Here is a 17,703-nt window from a genome sequence, read left to right as displayed (position 1 = left end):
AGGGCCCTGTATTCAGCAGGCAGCTCTGCCTCAAGGAAGAAGGATTAGTTATTTAGCACCCCTGCCCATCACCAGCCAAAGCTTGCCCTGTATGCAGCTGGGTACATGGCAGGTAATAGTTTTATCCAGCCACTCATGCTGTGAATGCTGGCAAGACCACCCAAAGCACAGAGCCAGGAAACAGCAGCTTCTTAGCTATTAAAAACAAAGACATGACATGCTACATACTTGTGATCTGGGCAGACTGAAAGCTTCTGCCTTTTACAATTTCCAGGCACGGGGCACAAGAAAGGACCAGGGCTCAGCAGGGAACGATCCCCTTCTGAACTGCTGGGCTTCTAGACATGATTCCCTGGGGAGGCAGCAACACCTTTGTTCCAGTTCACTGCTGAACAGGATCCGTTGCACAGGACAGACCCTGCTCTGACCCAGTGCCCTCCCAGGCCAGTCACCAGCTGCTGAAGCAGTGGTTTTGACTTCTCAAGGACTTCAGACTCTGGACAATGTCACCGTCCCTCTGTATCACTGCATCTTGCCCAGATGCTTTCTGTCTGCTTTACTTGTATGCTGTCAGCTCCTATACCTTTTCCTCCCCTTTCCAAAACCAACATCAGAGAAAAACCTGTTAGAGAAAACTGGGAGAGGCCATTTTTTGTCCTTCTGGCAGTTTGAACCTCAGAGTTAGGCTGCAAGCGCTACGCCTCATTAAAATTAGAAGGCACAAGCCTCTTGCATCCAGCCAAACGTGCAGCAGGCAGGTCAGTTACCCAGAACCATCAGGTTAGAGGGTGGTGCCAGGATAGAGGAGGACACCTTTGTCTCCAGCGCTGTGGCATCAGCAGCAGGCTGATGCTGTCCACTCTCTGGGTGCACTCACCTGATGATCGCTCACCATGCTCCATGAATGACTACTCACAGCCTCCCTCCTGCCCAAACAGCCCTAGCTCAGCCCAGCTCTGCTCTCACAGTGAGCTCTGGCACAGGGAGAATGGCCACACATCAGGTCTCTGCTTCCACCCACCCAGCAAAATGTTTTTCATATTTTTCCCCTTCACTTCCCCATGGCCACTTGTGTATACACTGCATAAGGAAGCCAGCCTTCACATACCTGCTAAATAGCAGCCAGTTTTCAGGCAGCTCAAGCACAGAATTCTATCCCTCTATATGAAAACTAGGAGCCAAAGCCAACAGAAAACAAGAGCAGCCTTGCTATGGCTCCTGCGAGGAGGTCTGGCCACATTTGCATGCCTGCCTCACTGCAGCCAAGTCCAGCTGACTGCAGCAGTGGAAGGAGCTGCTCAGGATGAAAATGATCATCTATGACCAACATTACAACTGACTGCTTCAGTTAATTATAAAGGTCCTATTTTCCACACCTACAGCCAAATGCACTCTGGAAAGAAGTTATAATGTCATGGTGCTGGCCAAAAAAAATTTAAAAACCCCACCCCTTTTTATACTCTCAATCCCCTATAAAATACGGAGCTTTTGACATTTTTGTAAGACATGCTGCCATTTCCAACTTGTGCTGTTACCCAACCCCCATACATTTCCCTTCTCCATTGTCCTGGTAGTGGCCCTACCTGAAGGATCACCCAAAGAGAGCAACAGGCACAAAGCAGGAGCCCAGGACTGCTCTCCCTCCACCCCACGTGCTGCAAGGGCTCAGAGAACTTATTTCCAGTCTTTCCAATCAGGACCTGCTTTTGCTGCTCTGCCCAAGCACTTCTCTACATAAGCTGCAGCTCTTCTGCATCCCTACTCCTCTCTCTCCATTTATGAAGAACATGAAATAAGCCTCAGAAACACCTGATCTCATCCTGGCCTCCAGATTCTCTCCAAGCTTTTGGGTGGCCAGGAGGGCACAGCAAGCTTATACGTCTGCTCCAGCGCCCTGGACAGCAGCAACTGCTGGTTAGAGCAGTGCAAACCCCTTCCAGGTGCCGCCTTCTGAAATGCCACCTAAGGGCCTGGGCAGAAGTCCTTTCACAGATCCAGCTGTGTGGTCATGATAGAAGACATCTTGTGAACTACCCCAGATGCAGAGGGCAGCATAGGAGTAGTCAAGCACTGCAATCCCTTCCACTGACAAAGCAGAATCGCATGGGCACAGAAGGTGTTACAGTGAGGCTGGGCTGGGGACGATATGAAACACTCAAAAATACAAAGTCAGCGAAAGCACAGAGCCAACAAGCCAGGCAAGGACAAAGTCCAGTCAAGAAAAGCTCCCCCATTTGCCCATGTGCGATTATTTTATTCTGAGCCGCTCAGAACATCATCTGAGAAGCTAGTGGCCAGAAACAGGTTGAGAAAGACCCTCATTTCAGTCTCCCTCCAGAAATCTCCATCCTCCTTGTGCTGAGGTCCCTGCACAAGAGGGATGGCACGCAGGATTCCTGATGCCACCATCTGAGAAACAGCCCTCCCCTCCCTCTCTTTCATATCAGCCTTGCTTTACTTAGCACAATAAATGTTTCAGCTTTCCAGTGGGGCAGCACATTTTATTGTTAGCCTACATGGTAAAAATAAAATCTGATTGCAAAAAATTGCTTGGCTTCAATTATAACATCAGCGTTAATTACAAGTGCAACTGTAATTGCAGGGAGGGAAGGTGAAGTGGCAGTGATGAGGATGCATACTAAGTTCTGGTGGGTGAGCTGACATTTTCCAGTCCAGCCCTCCCAGGGGATAGAGCAACGCTTTTGCCTCCTTGACAGCAGTGGCAGCAACCCCAGACAAGCAGGTCTGTGTGGCTCCCATTGCTCTGCCTGGTGGCATCTCCTGGAGAAGAGGCATTTGATCTGCTTGCAGCCCCTTGACTTCCTCCAGTGTCAACACAACTCTGACTGATGTATTCCCTCCGCTTGGATGAAAGTCCATCCCAACTCATCCACGGAAACTCCTCGGAGCCTGTATACTGCCACCCCCACCTCCACATGTAACGAAGACAAACAGAGCAGCCAAGGGCCTAGCAGTGCTTTATGCCAGGTGAACATCCTGGTTTCTAAACAAGAACAGCTTCACTAGTCACTCGTTAGGAGTGCCTTGAAACCACCTTCTGAGAACAACAAGACCAGAGGGTGGTCACATGCATACAGGGCTCAGCACGCATACACTTTGTGCCCACACAGACACTAGATTTTTTTTCTCCGTTCCTTTATCACGTTCATGGTGATCATGGGACAGGCAGCACACAAAACAGAGCACCACCAATGCACCAGGGATGGGAAACAAAAATACGTACTTAGAGTTGAACACCATGAAGTTCACAGGCAAGACCTTAAGGAATCATCTCCAGCAATAGTTAAAATAAGAGATGAGTGAATGCTGGGGAAGGGAAAACATCTGACGGGCAGGAGAGTCCTCTACAGTAGAGCATCTCAGAATGGGATCTGGAACAGGTCCAGGCCCACTTTCATGTCTGTGCATTGCTAGATGGAAGATGCGTGTCCCAGCTCTACAGTGGACACAGAACTCAGACCATTCCCAGATGCAAAACGCTAGGGAACAGCATGTTAAAGCCACTCCCAGCTCCAGGGTACTTGTCATTTTTGAGGACAGAAATACTGTTTGAGAAAAGACTCTGTTTCTGTCAGAGATGATGGGAGTTTAGCTTGTGATGCTAGTGAGGAAGGAACAAACCAAGAACTTGACTATTAGGAGAGGCAGCTGTAAAAAAACACTTTCAAATGGGGCAGGGGAGGAAAAGACAGTCCAAACCCACTCTGGAGGTAAGCAGGGCTATCCCCCTGTGTTGATGTGCACCCCAGAGTTGCAATTCTGATTCCGCAGGTCAACCTCTTCTTGACTCAACTAGTGGACCAGCTGCTGTCTTGAACTGCTGAAAGCATGGCAGAGCTAGGGGCTGATGGACAACAAGGCTGTTCTCCTGTATGCCACAGAAACCTCCCAGAGCTGCTCACTGCTTGCAGCTGGGACCGTTTTGTGAGCCAGCAGACAGAAGATCTCTCCTGGGAGTAAGGTGAGGTAAGGTCCTTCTGTTCATTAATCCCCTCCCACCAAGGTGCCTACAGAAATCACCTGAGCATAACCACTTTTCAGGACTTTCCTGGCAGGAGGGTGCTCCTGCCAGAGCCACAGCAGGAGTGTCAGTAAGAGAAGTTTTTAATCAAACATCTTCATTTCATAATTGTGAAATGGAGACAATATTTCCACTCTCCTTCATCTGCAGAGGTCTCAGAGGTATCGAGTGGCACTTCCTTGGAGCTAGGAGTTTCTAACACCGTGTGTAGAAATGGTTAATAACTAAAACCAGTTAATAACCAAAAAGCCAGTAGATGGCACTCAAGAATATGCAAGACTTCTGAAATGTGCAAGACCAATAAAACTTGCATCTGCAGTGCACAACAGCAACATGTGCCTCATTACATAGACATGCTACCAGAAAGGCTGAGAAAGAAGTGATGATTTTGGTGGTGCCCTTCAGGCACCACAGCATCCCAAAGAGCTAGGACCACAATTGCTTTAGTCTCTCTTATCAAAGGGAGACAAGCAGCAGGATTTGGATCTAGATTCATGCCTGGGAGCAGCTTGCGTTTTGGCAGGGATGCAGCTGGGCAGCACCACCGCTCCGTCTGTGCTCTCAGACAGCGAGCGCAGGGGAAAGCTGTGGGTAAGCATGGCACGGGGCCCACCATGGCAGAACACGATCAATCTGGCATTCTCAAGAGCACTAAAACATCTCCTAAACACTGCTAAAATAACACCAACAAGACTGCCCTCCCACGTGAGCACCATTAGAGCAAGGCCATCCTCCTCCCTGATCCTCCCTGGCAAGGCATATCAGCGTGTGAACCAACATTCGCTTGGCTATCAGGCAGCTCTGCAAAACACATACAGATGACACAAGGTTTCTGGATGGCCATGCCCGTGCCAGTTTTTAAAGTTGTTAGCACAACTTTACTCAGCAGCCTGAAAGAAAAGGCTTCAAAGCAGGTAAACAGCTTAATCTTTTGTGGGGTTTTTGTTTCCTATAATGCATTTGGCTACTTTAAGCGCTTCCTCACAAGCCTCCTGTGAAGGCTAAAAAGCACCTTTTTCCAAACAAAATATGAGACCTTTACAAATCACATGACTCCCCAGAATGGAGTCTTTAAGAAAAAGAAGCTATCATGAGCCCATCAAAAAAAACTCTGCTAGCAGTGGAAACATTGGGTCCTGCAGTGAAACATGCTGATAGTTTTCTCTGTACAGGGACTTCAATTATTTTGCTTTGCTTTCCCAACCCAAACAGATAACCTCACTGGGACTGCAACAGAGCTGGCTTGAGCAAAGAGGTTCCTGGTTAAGAAGCATCATTTAATGGCACATTACAAACTTAGGGGATGAGCTGCGCATGGAGTTTCCTACTAAGTGGCCTGTGGAAGGAGGTGTAGCACATCCAGCTCAAAAGAGGCCATCGGCGAATCACAGCCACATCCACAGCCCCAGCTGCCCACAAGGATCCCTCTGCCTAAGTTCATTCTTGGGGAATGTGCATGCCTGGTCCAGCTGACAGACCCCATCACACCAGTCCCTGGTTTCTGGCCCCACTGACAGCAAGCTGCTCCCACCCTGCTTTGGTTCCCCGTGCAAGTCTGCAGAGAAAGGTGATCCCTCTCCTTCAGACCTCTGTACTGGGGGTGCTAAGCACCAGGAGCCCAAAGACCTGCAAAAGCAGGTGGACAAAGAGAAACCTGAAGGAGAACATCCATGTGCCAGCTCCCTGGGGCCTGGGCTGCACCATGCTTTGGGCTTTGCAGGATGGCTGGTGAACCCTGCCAAACCTGCCGGCCATGCCCAGCAAACATATTGGTGGGACTGGGGGCAGACAAGACTCGAGGCACGTTTTCTCAACAGTTCCCACCCCTATCCAAGGCTGGGAACCCAGAGTGCAGGGATGCCCCAAAGCAGCAGCTGTCAGGTACAAAACAGCACGGACAGGGACAGCAAAGCACCAAGAGGAAGGAGGGACCATGTATCGCAAGCTGCCCGGCTCTGGATCAGGAGGAAAAGGGGAAGGCAACAGGGTCTTCTCCAGGCACCTCTGTACCAAACCACAAGTGAAGCTGGAGAAGAGCAAGGCAAAAGGGCTCCCAGTGAGCACAGCTGGGCTGGCAGAGTGGGGGTCATTTCAAAGGCACAGTCCCGGCAGGATCTGCCAGGATAGCTACACGGTTGTCCCATGGGCACAGCCCAGGGCTGCTCAATGCCTCGCACATATCATCTGCTGCCTCTCATGTCAAGACAGTTCCCAGCTCATAGAAAATTTTGATGTGAGTAATTTTATTGGTTTTCTTCAGCTTGGACTGAAACCAAATTCCATAGAGGCAGTGGGATGCCCAAAAGCCTATGTTTTAACCAGTTTAGCTACACATCCCTTGGAAGATAACCCAATTTTTGGGTGCGCCCTGGGCGAGGTGGCCACACCACCCAGAACGCTGTTTGTGATCCCTTGTGCAACCCTGGCTCCATGTGGGGTGCCAGAAGCTGTAACATGGGCCTCAAGGTGTTAGTGCAGGAGGTGATGGGAACAGGCAAGCACAGATAATCCTGAGTAAACAACCAGCTGAGCCTTCATTTGGCGGTGTTTTTCCATTGTCTATTACATACAGCTGGACAAATGTCAATAAATTACCAATGGAAATAAGCCCTGCTGAGCAGGCAGTTTGGATTGAACAGCTGTTTTCTAGGTAGCACAGTGGCATTTCAGCTCTGCTTAGCAAGCAGTGGTGAATCGGGGATTACCAACTGCCTTCAAAGGTGGGAAGGAGGAAAGCATCTGGGTCCACCCCAGCTGAGAGCCCACCAAGAGGTGGATGTCTTGGGGGAGGAGAAAGTAAAAAGCCAAGCAAGCCGTGGTGAGTCATGGGAAGCTGCCCGCTTCCTGCCAGGGACCACAGAGGTCACAGCCAGCACTGGTGAGCCACTCTCCGCACACTTGCTCCTGCAGCTTACCCACAGGGGAGCAGTAGCAGGGAGCATGGGACAGAGCAATGCAACGGCTTGCATAAGATCACTGGGAAGCTTCCCAAGTTCCAGGCAAGCTTGGAGAAAAAAAAAAAACATAGATGAATGCAATGAGGGCTGCAGCTCCTCCATGTGCACCCTTCAGTGTACACACATCTCTGCCTTACCTGACACTACAACCTTACTGACCACCCAACTTCTCTGCTGTGCCAGCACTGCTCCAAAGTCTGGCTGGCAGCCAAAACCCACAAAAAGGCAGGCTCACAGCTGGTCTGCACAGAGAAGGAGATGTGGAAACTGGTAAGGGCAAGGGACATATCTGATCGACTCTTCTTCCTTTTGACGCAATTATACTGGTTGGCTCCTTCCAGAGTGAAGCAAGGCGGGTTTGTTACCTTAAGCAACAGCAACACTGCTTTCATCTACTCCACGAAAGTCTCTCAGAGAGACCTTGGACACATGTCTCCAGCGTGACAGCAAGCTACTTTTGTCTGACATATTCTGCAGGAGATCCTGTGTTTTCACCTTGCCCATCACCTCTGAGGGGGGCAGACCCCGCAGCCAGCTGCAAAAGCAGCATGGAGTGTCCAGCTGGCCAGGACAGCTGGAGCCAATGCATTCACTCCCTGCTGCTGAGCCCCTGTAAAAACCATCCGCCAAACTCCCATAAAAATTTTGTGGTCTTCTTTAGGGCAGCTGTTAAAAATAACAATGTTGGAAAATGGGAGGCTCTTGCTCTCAGAAAGAAAGGCATTAAGTTGCAAAGTTGTTGAGACCTGTTTATTATTTAGCATCTGTTTAATTTCAACTAGGAAAAAATACTTTGGAGGATGGGGGGCTGAAATTGGTAATTCAATCCTTCAGCTCCAGCCTTAGGGAGTTCTGTAATTAAGACACAGTGAAATCAAGGATGATTTCAACTTGTCTTCTTGGAAAGGCAAAAAGAGATAAAAAGAAAGCCCACCTGCCCACACACTACAGGACCTAAAAGGGTTGAAAGCAGACCACAGGCTGTGTGTTCTGGCCATAGAGGTCCTGCAGGCTCTCCTGGTCTCCCCAACCATTAAGCTACAGCCAAGGTAAACTATGAAATCAGCCTGAACATAACCAGGAGAGAAGAGCAACACTCACAGAAGGAAACTAAGCAAAACACAACCACCCCCTAAACCTTTTCTGGTCATGAGTGAGCCAGGTAATGGTTTGTGCAAACCAGGCAGCCAGTCAAAGGCCAGGTCCCCACCAGGGATCCAAAAACAGTTTCCCAATTAAGAACTTCTCAGGAGAATTACCAATTGACAGAAGGGTTCATTTCCCAACTGCAAACAGCAATGGTGGCTATTTCTAAGAGTTCAAGACAGACTGAATATCAAAAGCTGAACAACAGATTTAGGAATTCCTCAAACATAAGAAATAAACCTGATTTCTAAAGCATTTGACTGGGGCTTTTTGAGAGTCACCTCAACACTACTGGTGGCAGCCTAACAACCCAAATTCCCTGAGTTGCCTGTAGCAGAGACCCTTCTTTCTTCTATTTATGTAACGGAGTCCCAGGCCATTACATTCTCTATTCATTCACAAGCTCCCCAAAGCAGGTCTTTTACCCAAGAAATTGCACCAGCTGCAAAGCAGCATTCAAGTTTTTATCCTCTTGGCCACCCACATTTACATGACTCGATGCACAATTCTGCCCAGTGAAGGATGATGCTGACACCCACCATCTACTGGTCTCACAAACCCTGAGAAACCTTGCACGATACTGCAGTACTTCTATGTAGCTCTTCTCCCACCACCGTTCTTTTGCAGAGAAAAGAGGATCTCACCATAGGATGGAAGTAACAATGCTATATTTCACGTTCTCTTTCCCAAACCAAATCCTTAGCTTTTCACGGCCAGCAAGAAGACAGACATAGCAAGCCACATCACAACAGAAAGCACAGCTGGGCTTATTTTCTCCTTGCCAGCATCTTACAGCTCTTCCTCGACTTTTAAATCTTCCCTAATGAGAAGATGTCTCTTGCCTTCCCCAAGAGACAAAGGACGGGGTGATTTTCTACTCCCAACCAGAGCAGAAAGACATGGGCGTTCATAAAGTAACAAGGGGAAGCAGCAAAGGGAAGGCGAACACGTTCTCTATCAGACTTTTGAACAGAAATACCAGCTGCTTGATTCCTTTTTTTTTTCTTTTTTTTTTTTTTTAATTAGAAAGCCAGCCTGACCACTGTAACCGGAGGCAGAACGCCTCCTGTTTCTACAGCAACCGAGGGCCCGGCGCGGCGCCGGCAATGGCATCCCGGGAGCGGCCGGGGGAGCACGGGAACAAAAGCGGCGGAGGCTGCCGGGCAGCGCGGGGGTGTCCGGCCCCCTCCTCGGCGCTCAGCGGGGCGCCCGGCCCACGCCAGCCCGCGGACGCCAAACGCGGCGAAGCGACTGCACAAATGAACAGGGGATAAATAGGTAGAAAGCAAGATGCGGCTTTGCTCCCCCCACCGCCAGCCCCGCAGGACCCGCCGGCGAAACCTTCCGCCCCTCGCCGGGCGGGGTCTGCGCCGGGGCCCCGGCCGCCGGCAAGCCGTCCCTTGTCCCCCCGCCCCACCTGTGGCGGGGGTCGGCGCAGCCCCGCGCCGGCCCCACACTCACCCCAGAGGAGAGTGAGGAGCTGCGCCCGCGGCACCAGGCTGAGCGCGTAGACGGCGCCTAGGTGCAGCAGCCCCATCAGCACCACGTTGCGCCAGACGATGGCCTGCCCGCAGCCTGCCGTGGCCGCCTCGCCGCTCGCCGCCCGCCGGGACCCGGCCATCTCGCCGGCGGGGCGCTAGGGACGGCAGCGGCCCCCGCGCAGCGCGGCCGGGCAGCAGCTAGGGACGACCGGGCCGCGCCGCCGCATCTGTTGCTGCCGCCGCCTCCATGGAGCTCCCGCGCCGGTGGGGGACGGGCAGGGAGAGGGGGGAAGGGGGCGGCGGCCGCCGGCCCTGCATAGCGACAGCCAATGGCGGCCGCGGTCCGCCCCGCCCCCGCCCCCGGCACCAGCACCAGCACAGCCGCGGGGCCGCCCGAAGGGCCCGCGCCGTCGCTCGCGGCCCTGTAACCCAACGGCTGCCCGTCCTCCAGCGCGCGCGCGGCCCTCTCCAACCGGCCCCCGCGGGACCGGTGCCGACCCGCCGAAGGGAGAGCGGCGGTGCTGGCGAGCCGCAGCCGAGGCTCCGCGCGGGATGGCGGAGAGGTGCAGGCCTCCGTCCGCCCTCCCTGCGCCTTCTTAAGCGGCTGCCCTCGAAGAATGGCAGGCACCTCTCCTGCCGGCTGCCCGAGAGGGTGTGAGGGGGCAAACGCTGCTCGAGGGAGGCGGATTTCAAAGACGTTTGATTCTGGAAGCCCGTGAAACCGGAGTAAAAGATGCCACTGGCGCAAGGGAGGAACAGATATTCAAGAGCAAGTTAATGAAGTTTATCTGACTGGGGAGAAACAAGGTGGCCAGTGGCATCCAAAAAATAAAAGAAGTCATCAAGCTTTTAATCAGCAGTGCATACTCAAATGAGGAGCGTGGCACACTTTTTGTTTACTCTGTCCCACCCCGGATGGAGTATTGTAGTGTTCAGATGCAGTTTCCTGGGGATGCTGTGCCCCCGGTGCTGCCGTGGCCTCCCGCTGCAAGCTGCAGGAAGGACCCCACGCTGCTTGGGATGGCAGGGCTAATGGTGGGTTGACCCGTGTCAGAAGGATGACCCAGATACGTGGAGGAGCAGCGGCAGAAAGTAGTTCACTGTTACTAGCGAGGCGCTTCACCTGCTGCGGAGCAGGGAACACCTTGCACAAGTAGGGTATGGAAGGTTTAAGTCATGAGGTGGGAAACAGATGCTAAGTCCTGATAAAACGTTTGCCCGGGATGTGGTTTGTTTAGTTTTGAGTGTTTCTAGGAGGACAGGAGGGAAGGAGGCAGTGACACAGGTGTGTTGGCAGCCTTCCGCCCTGGCTGGGGCCAGCTCCTCCATGATTTACAACCTGTGATGTCTTTCCATTGCTGTGCCAGGGCTGCAGAAGGGGGTGATTTAACTTGCACTGTGCTTTCTCACTCTGACTTCCTCTGGGTGCCCAAGGTCAACTGTTAGGCTAAGTTCAAGTGTACCTATTACCAATTTAGTATGTACCTCAAACCAGGACATACTCGCTTTCCTTTTAGGACTCTTCCATACGATGTTGGGGGCAGGCAGGAGGGAGGACTCCATCCTTGAATGACTTTTCCATCTCTCAGCGTCCAAGAGCAGAATGAAGCCCCTATCCTTGACACACTGGCTGCTTCCTGGCTGCTGCTGGGCACACTATGCCATGGGTGACCCATGGGCTTACAGGAGCAAACTGCACAGCCAGAAGTCACCCTGCACAGCACGGCTCATGCAGGTATGCTACCCGGAGTGTTTAATGGAGGAAGGTAAGGGCTCTTGGTTGAGTGAAACAAGAGTGCAGCAAGGAAAATATGGAGACCGGGGAGCATGACCCTTTGGAAAGGCAGGATGAAACACTTGTCCTGACCCAGCTTTTGCAGGCTATTAAAGCATGGCACGGGATAAATGTTAGTCTTATATGCTCACAGAGATGCAAGCGGCGCTGAAACCTAGCAGCTGCCTTCCACAAACGTTCCTGCCACCCTGGCCAGAGGCAAAACCACATGGAAACTGCTTTACATGATTTCCAACTAATTTGAGTCACCTATGAATGCATCTGTGAAGGCTCCCTCTGCTACCAGTGTGCATTACTGTAATGTTACCTTTGCATACAGTGCTATAAGTTTCGTATCTTACTTTTATCTCCAGTTCATAGCAGTTTTTTTACACAGTAGCCAACACAGCATGGAAAGCAGGGGAAAAAAGATGACATGACAAATGCTCTGTTGTGGCCGGATGTCCTCTGGGTGTGGGGTGTGTTGATGCTTAGGGTGACACTGTTAGGTATCTTCTGTGAAGGAAAAGGCCTCATGCCCCATCCTGGCAAAGGTGGTAGCATGCAGAGAAAGCTTGTCAAGTGCAGCAGCAAAACTGGAAGGAGGACATCATCCTGTACCCAGCCCACCAGAGGGGTGCCTACTGGTCATGGAGTTGCTGGTTCTGGTGGAGGAGCAGATGAAACCCAAGCCAGACCAAAGGTACCTCTTTGAGAGTGTCATTGCACAGTGTCATTCCTCATGAGCAGAGCCCATCATTATTCCCCTAACCCCAGACATCACCACTCGGGCAGCAGCGCTTCAGTGACAGCATCAGCTTTTGTCCCAGGATCACTGGGCTGTGGGCAGCAGCACATTTTGGGATGTGATGCTGTGAAAACATCTCCTCTCTTTTAAAAAGCTACCTGGCTATGTAGATCATGATGTCACAGACAGAGATCTGGACTGCCGGGCTAAGATCTTGCTAGTAGCCAGAGATGCAAAGAAAAGACTTTGTAAATCTGAGTCATATTTCCCTTGGTAAAAAATAGTATTAGAAAACATTCAGTGAGCCAGAATCACCTAGAGAATAAACCTGAGGAGCTGCAACCAATCCAGCAACAAACACAAAAGGAAATTTTCTCAGTAAACAGTCCAGGGTTCATATTTTTAAAAGTGAAGGATGTGCAAGTCTGAAAAAAAATGCCTGAGTGTAGTTTAGAAATCGGAAACTGCTTGGTTTTGTCTGCTGCACTTAATGGCGAAGGTGTAGTGACTGCAGACATGCTGGAAATGAGGACTCAAGGCAGTGTTTGGAGAGAAAGGTCACAGCTTACCTCTCTGCTGCACATCTTGCCTTTGTTGGCAATCCCAGCTGGACTTTCTGCTGTCATGCGTGTCTGTCTGCTGACTGAGTTTGGCCTCCTCTGCTGCAATAATGCCTTTTCTTTGCAGGTGAAAGAGGCACCTGACATTTAGCTGTGGTCCAAGTGACCTGTAGGTAGCACTCAGTGCTATCTTACGAGCTAACAAACTTCAAACGAGTCTCAGTCTGTTGTCTGCTTCTGCACAGATCTTGCTCAAATCTCACTGATGGGCGAGAGGACTGGACTACGGGCTCAAATCTGCCTGCAGGCAGCATGCAAGTGTGTGATTCCCCCTGGGACAGAGCGTGCCTTTCTGAACCTGGCTGAAATGCTGCACTAGGTTGCTTAACAGATGGGCACAGGCTTCAAGTATTGCTTCAGTGTACCCTGCAATTGAACGCACGTCTTCTTGTAGCCTCACCAGTGAGAGAGGGCTCATCCATCTGCACTGAAATGAGATATGCTGCCCATGACATGAATCTGTAAATATCTCACTGGCAAATTCCTACTGCTGATGGGAACAGGCATCTCTGTGCCACAAAGACACTTCTGTCTTGCTGGTAGGAAGGAGGTTACAGGCTACTCTCTGCCAACACAACTGTGTGTCAGATAAGCAACACAAGAACAAAGGACAAAGACCTCTTGTGGGGCTTCCTATTCCAGTTGAAAACAGTGTGGACTTGCAGGGATCCAGTGCTGCTGCTGGAGTTAGGTGCTGCCCCACAGAGAAAGTGTGTTTTTATTTCTCACTTTGCAGAGGCTATCACAGGGGGATCCACTTAAACCCGCAACTGGCCCCTGTTGTGCTGTGCTCTGGGTGGCAGCGCATGGGCAGGCAGCAGCAGCAGCAGCTATCAGGGTGATGCCTATCTCACCACAAGTCTTAATGCCAAATAATATGAGACCTAGAGGCTCTTTGCCTTCCTGAGGTGAGTTAGTCTGGGACAGTACTCTCAAGCTGAGGCTGCCAAGGGCTCGAAAGGCTTTGTGATGTTTTAGACAGAGTTTTACAATTTTTTAACATCACAAAGGTTCAAGAAACATAGCAAAAACTGAGCTCTAACATTGCATAGCTCCAGAATTTACTTGTCCTTCCATAGTTATTTGACCTGAAAGCATTACCCCCTTTCATCTTTCAGAAGGCTGCATAAAGGAGTTCAGAGGGATGCTCTTGCCAGAGTTCAAGAGTGGTGTGGCGGGGGGAGGCAGGCAGACACCAGCTCACCTCCATTCCAAACGGCTTCTGGCACAGCACTGGCCTCCACTCCTGATGGGTGATTGCTAGGGAGACAGGCCTGGACCCGGGGGAGACTGGCTTTATGAGTGATACTGGTACAAAGCACATTAGTCTTCTGTTCTAATTAGTTACTAACTACACCTCCTGAGGCAAGTGAATCAGCAGAGAGTATATAATTAAGCCCAAGATTGTTTTTGATATATTTTAAACATTCTTCTAGAATTCTCCACCTGGAAGAAAGAAAGAGGGCAGCGATGATGAAAGGTAGCAAAGGTTCATGAGAACACACTGAGTATCATTTTAATGCACCTGCTGCCTGCTACCATCGCATTTCAGTGCAGACCTATTTAAAATGTTGACAAGAGTGGCCTTTTTTTTTCTTTTCTCTTGCCATGAAAAATGAAGTAATGACCCCAAAGCATTGTTCAAATGAAGGCCTTAAGTGGTAAAGAAGGAAACAAAGGCTAAAATATCAGAGGGACAAGAAATATGTGCTCAATATTTATGTATTGAAGTGCTTCTCTGTACATGGCAAAGAAGATGAGCAACAAGTTCCCAAAAAGTCTCCCTTGTGGTGTCCAGGCAGGCACAGACTTACTGGTGAGGTCAGCTGCAGTTGCCTTTTTAGGGTGCTCCTCAATAAATCCTCTCTTATTTGGACTCTTTTCTGGCTAACTTGCAGCTCTAAAGCTCATAGGAATTTTAATCGCTTTAGCCTCTTTTGAGTGAGAGTTGCATTAAATTTATGCATGTATCCTGGCTGACCATTTGGTGATGCATCTGTCTGATCTGCAGGACCAGCAGAGGAAAAGAGGAAAGAAATACCTGACACAGGGACTCCTTTTTTTCCCCTTTCAGGCATAACGGAGTCTCCAGCCAGGCTAATGACACGGTGGGGCTTGTGCTGCTGAAGCAAAGGACCATCACAGTAGTAAGGGTGAGGACGAAGCTGAGGGGAGCCTGCAGGACTCTGGGGAGTGATGCCACTGCTCTGCATGCTGTCTCTGCCATGGTCCCCAAAACATACCCCCTCCCATCTAAGTTTTTTGGGGAAACAGCTATGGCAGCAAGACCACCCTCCCTTCTCTCTCAATAGTCCAGTCAGTCTAGCATACGCTCCCTTCTGGGCAGAGAAAACACAGTTACTAAACAGTAAACCCACATTCCCAATCTGTATGTTAGGGAACTATGTTATCTGAAAGGCACAACACAGAACAAATCTGATGTAAACATTGCACAGGCTAGAAATGCTGCAGTGATTAAAAGACAAACTCCGACACTCATGTTTCATGCTGACCTTGGACTTCTGCCAGCAAAAACAAGGTAAATCGGTTACAGAGAAACAGGCAGAAAAAGGTTTTTACTCAAATACTTAGACATTCTGCCCATAGTCAGCCTGCTCTGCAGTACTGCCCCTGTTACATCCCCACTTATTTGCCTTGGCAGCAGGAGAGAACTGCATTAGCAGTTCTTACCCTTTCCCACAATCTCTCATACTGGTGCTTTTGCCTGGATGGCGATAGCTGAAGTAATAGCTATTCCTCCTCGTGTCAGCTGCTGCTTCTTATAATTCTGCAGCCTTGGGGGGCTGCAAACAAGAGTAGCTTCATTGGTGTTAATGCCATGGTATAAATCTCTTCTCACTCAGTGAGATCAAAATTAGGCTTTTGGGGGCCAAATTCCTTTACCGGTGTAAATTGGCAGTGCTTCATGGCCTTCTGTAAACGAAGATGGCCATTTACATTTATAACATCAGATGGGTGGCTAATTGCTTGGCATTCCTTGAAGATACAAACAGACGGCAGCATAACTGATTAACTATTATTATTCATCTCAGATGCTCTCAGGAGAGAAATAGCAGATTTTTGCATCCACTCCTGTTATATAATTGAGCAGTACAGTTTTCTGGACCTGGGTTCCTGAGGACAGCTTTCCTTTCAGTGAGGAGAGTGAGATTACTCTGTTGCTAATGTACAGTGTCCAGGCTGGTGGTGCAACATCACAGTACCCAAAGATACTATCACTTTAAAAAATGCCAGTGTTTGTCTCTGATCTGGTGGTCTCATTTTTGACCACTTCAATTTCCAGACCAAGCTTACTTAAGCCCAGCTCATACCACATTTGTTCTTTTGATAACACTGGTCTTTAGTTCCAATCAACCTGACTCCCTTGTGCTCTTCACTAGGTGAAGTTTAGTCTTTTCCCGTTAAACAAACTCTTCAGTCCCTGACATCTGCATGCCTAACCGAGTCCCTTCTCACTTGGCATCCTCTTTTACACGGATGGAAGTTTCACAAAGGCTTGTGCAATGCCGTTAAGCATTCCTTGGCTTTTACAAAGCCACATCACACTGAGGAGCTGTTCTCAGCTAATCCTCTTGGATCCCACTGCTCCTCTTATTTCCAACTTTCTTGTTTCTAATTTGTAGTAATGCTTTTGCCCACTACCCTGCACACTACACCTACTGGAGTGCACCCAACTTCTGCCACCACCATCAGTCTCCCCACTTGTTACTGCCAGAAACAGCCAGCTTCACAAACTGTGGACCATCTGCATGTCCTTCACAAGCGCCGTTTGCTACCACTCCTGCTTCTTGTCCAAAAGGAGTGGAACTGGTAACCTGAATGTTTTTCCCCCTGAGGTAAACTATCATTTCCTTATTACCAGTTTCTGGCAGCATTAACATACCTCACATTTTTTATGTGATTCAGCCAACACCAGAGCCTGCTGGGCAAGGATTTTTTACTAAGGGCACAGATGAATAGAGAAGGAAGGATACTTGCAAACCTTCCAAATGTCAGGAGCAGAATACAGTCTACTTATAACACTGCTTAGAAACTTATAACCTAGATCAAGGGGAAGAAAATGACTTCAATTGTTTTTTAAACTCCTAAACAAAGCAACTCCAAATTGATGCTTGATATTTACCAATTATAAAAGCTTATGAGGTCCAAAAATGCTGGAAAGGAAATAAAACTAAGATCAATTTGCCAGAGGAATGGAATTATTTTGCCCCAAAAATCTGTAATTCATAATCAGATTAAATCACAGAAGTCAGCAATGATTTGCATTGTTATTTACAATATTTCTTGCAGTATGCATTGCCAAGTGTACATTCCATAGGCACCAATATTTTAGGTAGTTTTCAAGCAAAACTGCCTTTTTTTTTTTTTTTTTAAACCTGGACATTTCTTGCAACTGCTGTTTTTCCTAGACATACTTGCTATTCATGGCACACTGTTTCAAATTTAAAACTTAAAGCCAACTCCAACTGTACTACAGGAAATGACAGCATGTTGTGAAACTCGCCCAATCCAACTTGTTAATGGCCAGCAGAAGCATGCTTGCAGTTTCAGAGCACAGCATGCCCTGGCAGTGGTAAGCAGTGCAGCAGAGGTAGCAATCTCCAGGTTCAGGGGACTGCAAGAAACAATTTGCACCTTGTTTACACACTAAATATCTGTGCCTCTGTATGGGCTTAGACCACTCTGCATTATTTCTGCTCTTAGCTTTTAAAAATACACACACATGTGTTCAGAATCCTTGCTAAACCTTTCCTTGAAAGGTAAATCTGGGTATAAGTGTTAATCAGACCTTTCAGTGATGAGCATGGAGAAAAAAAATCTCCTCATGCCTAGGACACAACAGAAAGCCACTCCACTATACTCTGGGTTCAAAAAAATCTCAAAGTTGAACTTCATAAAGACACATTTTAATAA

General features: G+C 49.2%; 1 protein-coding gene across 1 annotated transcript in view; it reads right to left on the bottom strand.

The window, feature by feature from the left end:
* Nucleotides 1-9,860, bottom strand: part of SCD5 (stearoyl-CoA desaturase 5) — a 33,169-nt gene extending 23,309 nt beyond the window's left edge. The window contains exon 1 of the mRNA XM_082482228.1: nt 9,607-9,860. Coding sequence (XP_082338354.1) covers nt 9,607-9,766 — 160 coding nt within the window. The 5' untranslated portion in view covers nt 9,767-9,860. The remainder of the gene's footprint in view (nt 1-9,606) is intronic.
* Nucleotides 9,861-17,703: the final 7,843 nt, after the last annotated feature.

The sequence above is a fragment of the Vanellus vanellus genome (assembly GCF_965231255.1).
Source record: "Vanellus vanellus genome assembly, chromosome: 4".
In the NCBI taxonomy this organism is placed as follows: domain Eukaryota; kingdom Metazoa; phylum Chordata; class Aves; order Charadriiformes; family Charadriidae; genus Vanellus; species Vanellus vanellus.
Note: the sequence above shows the minus strand (reverse complement) of the source record. Positions and strands in the feature narration are given on the sequence as shown.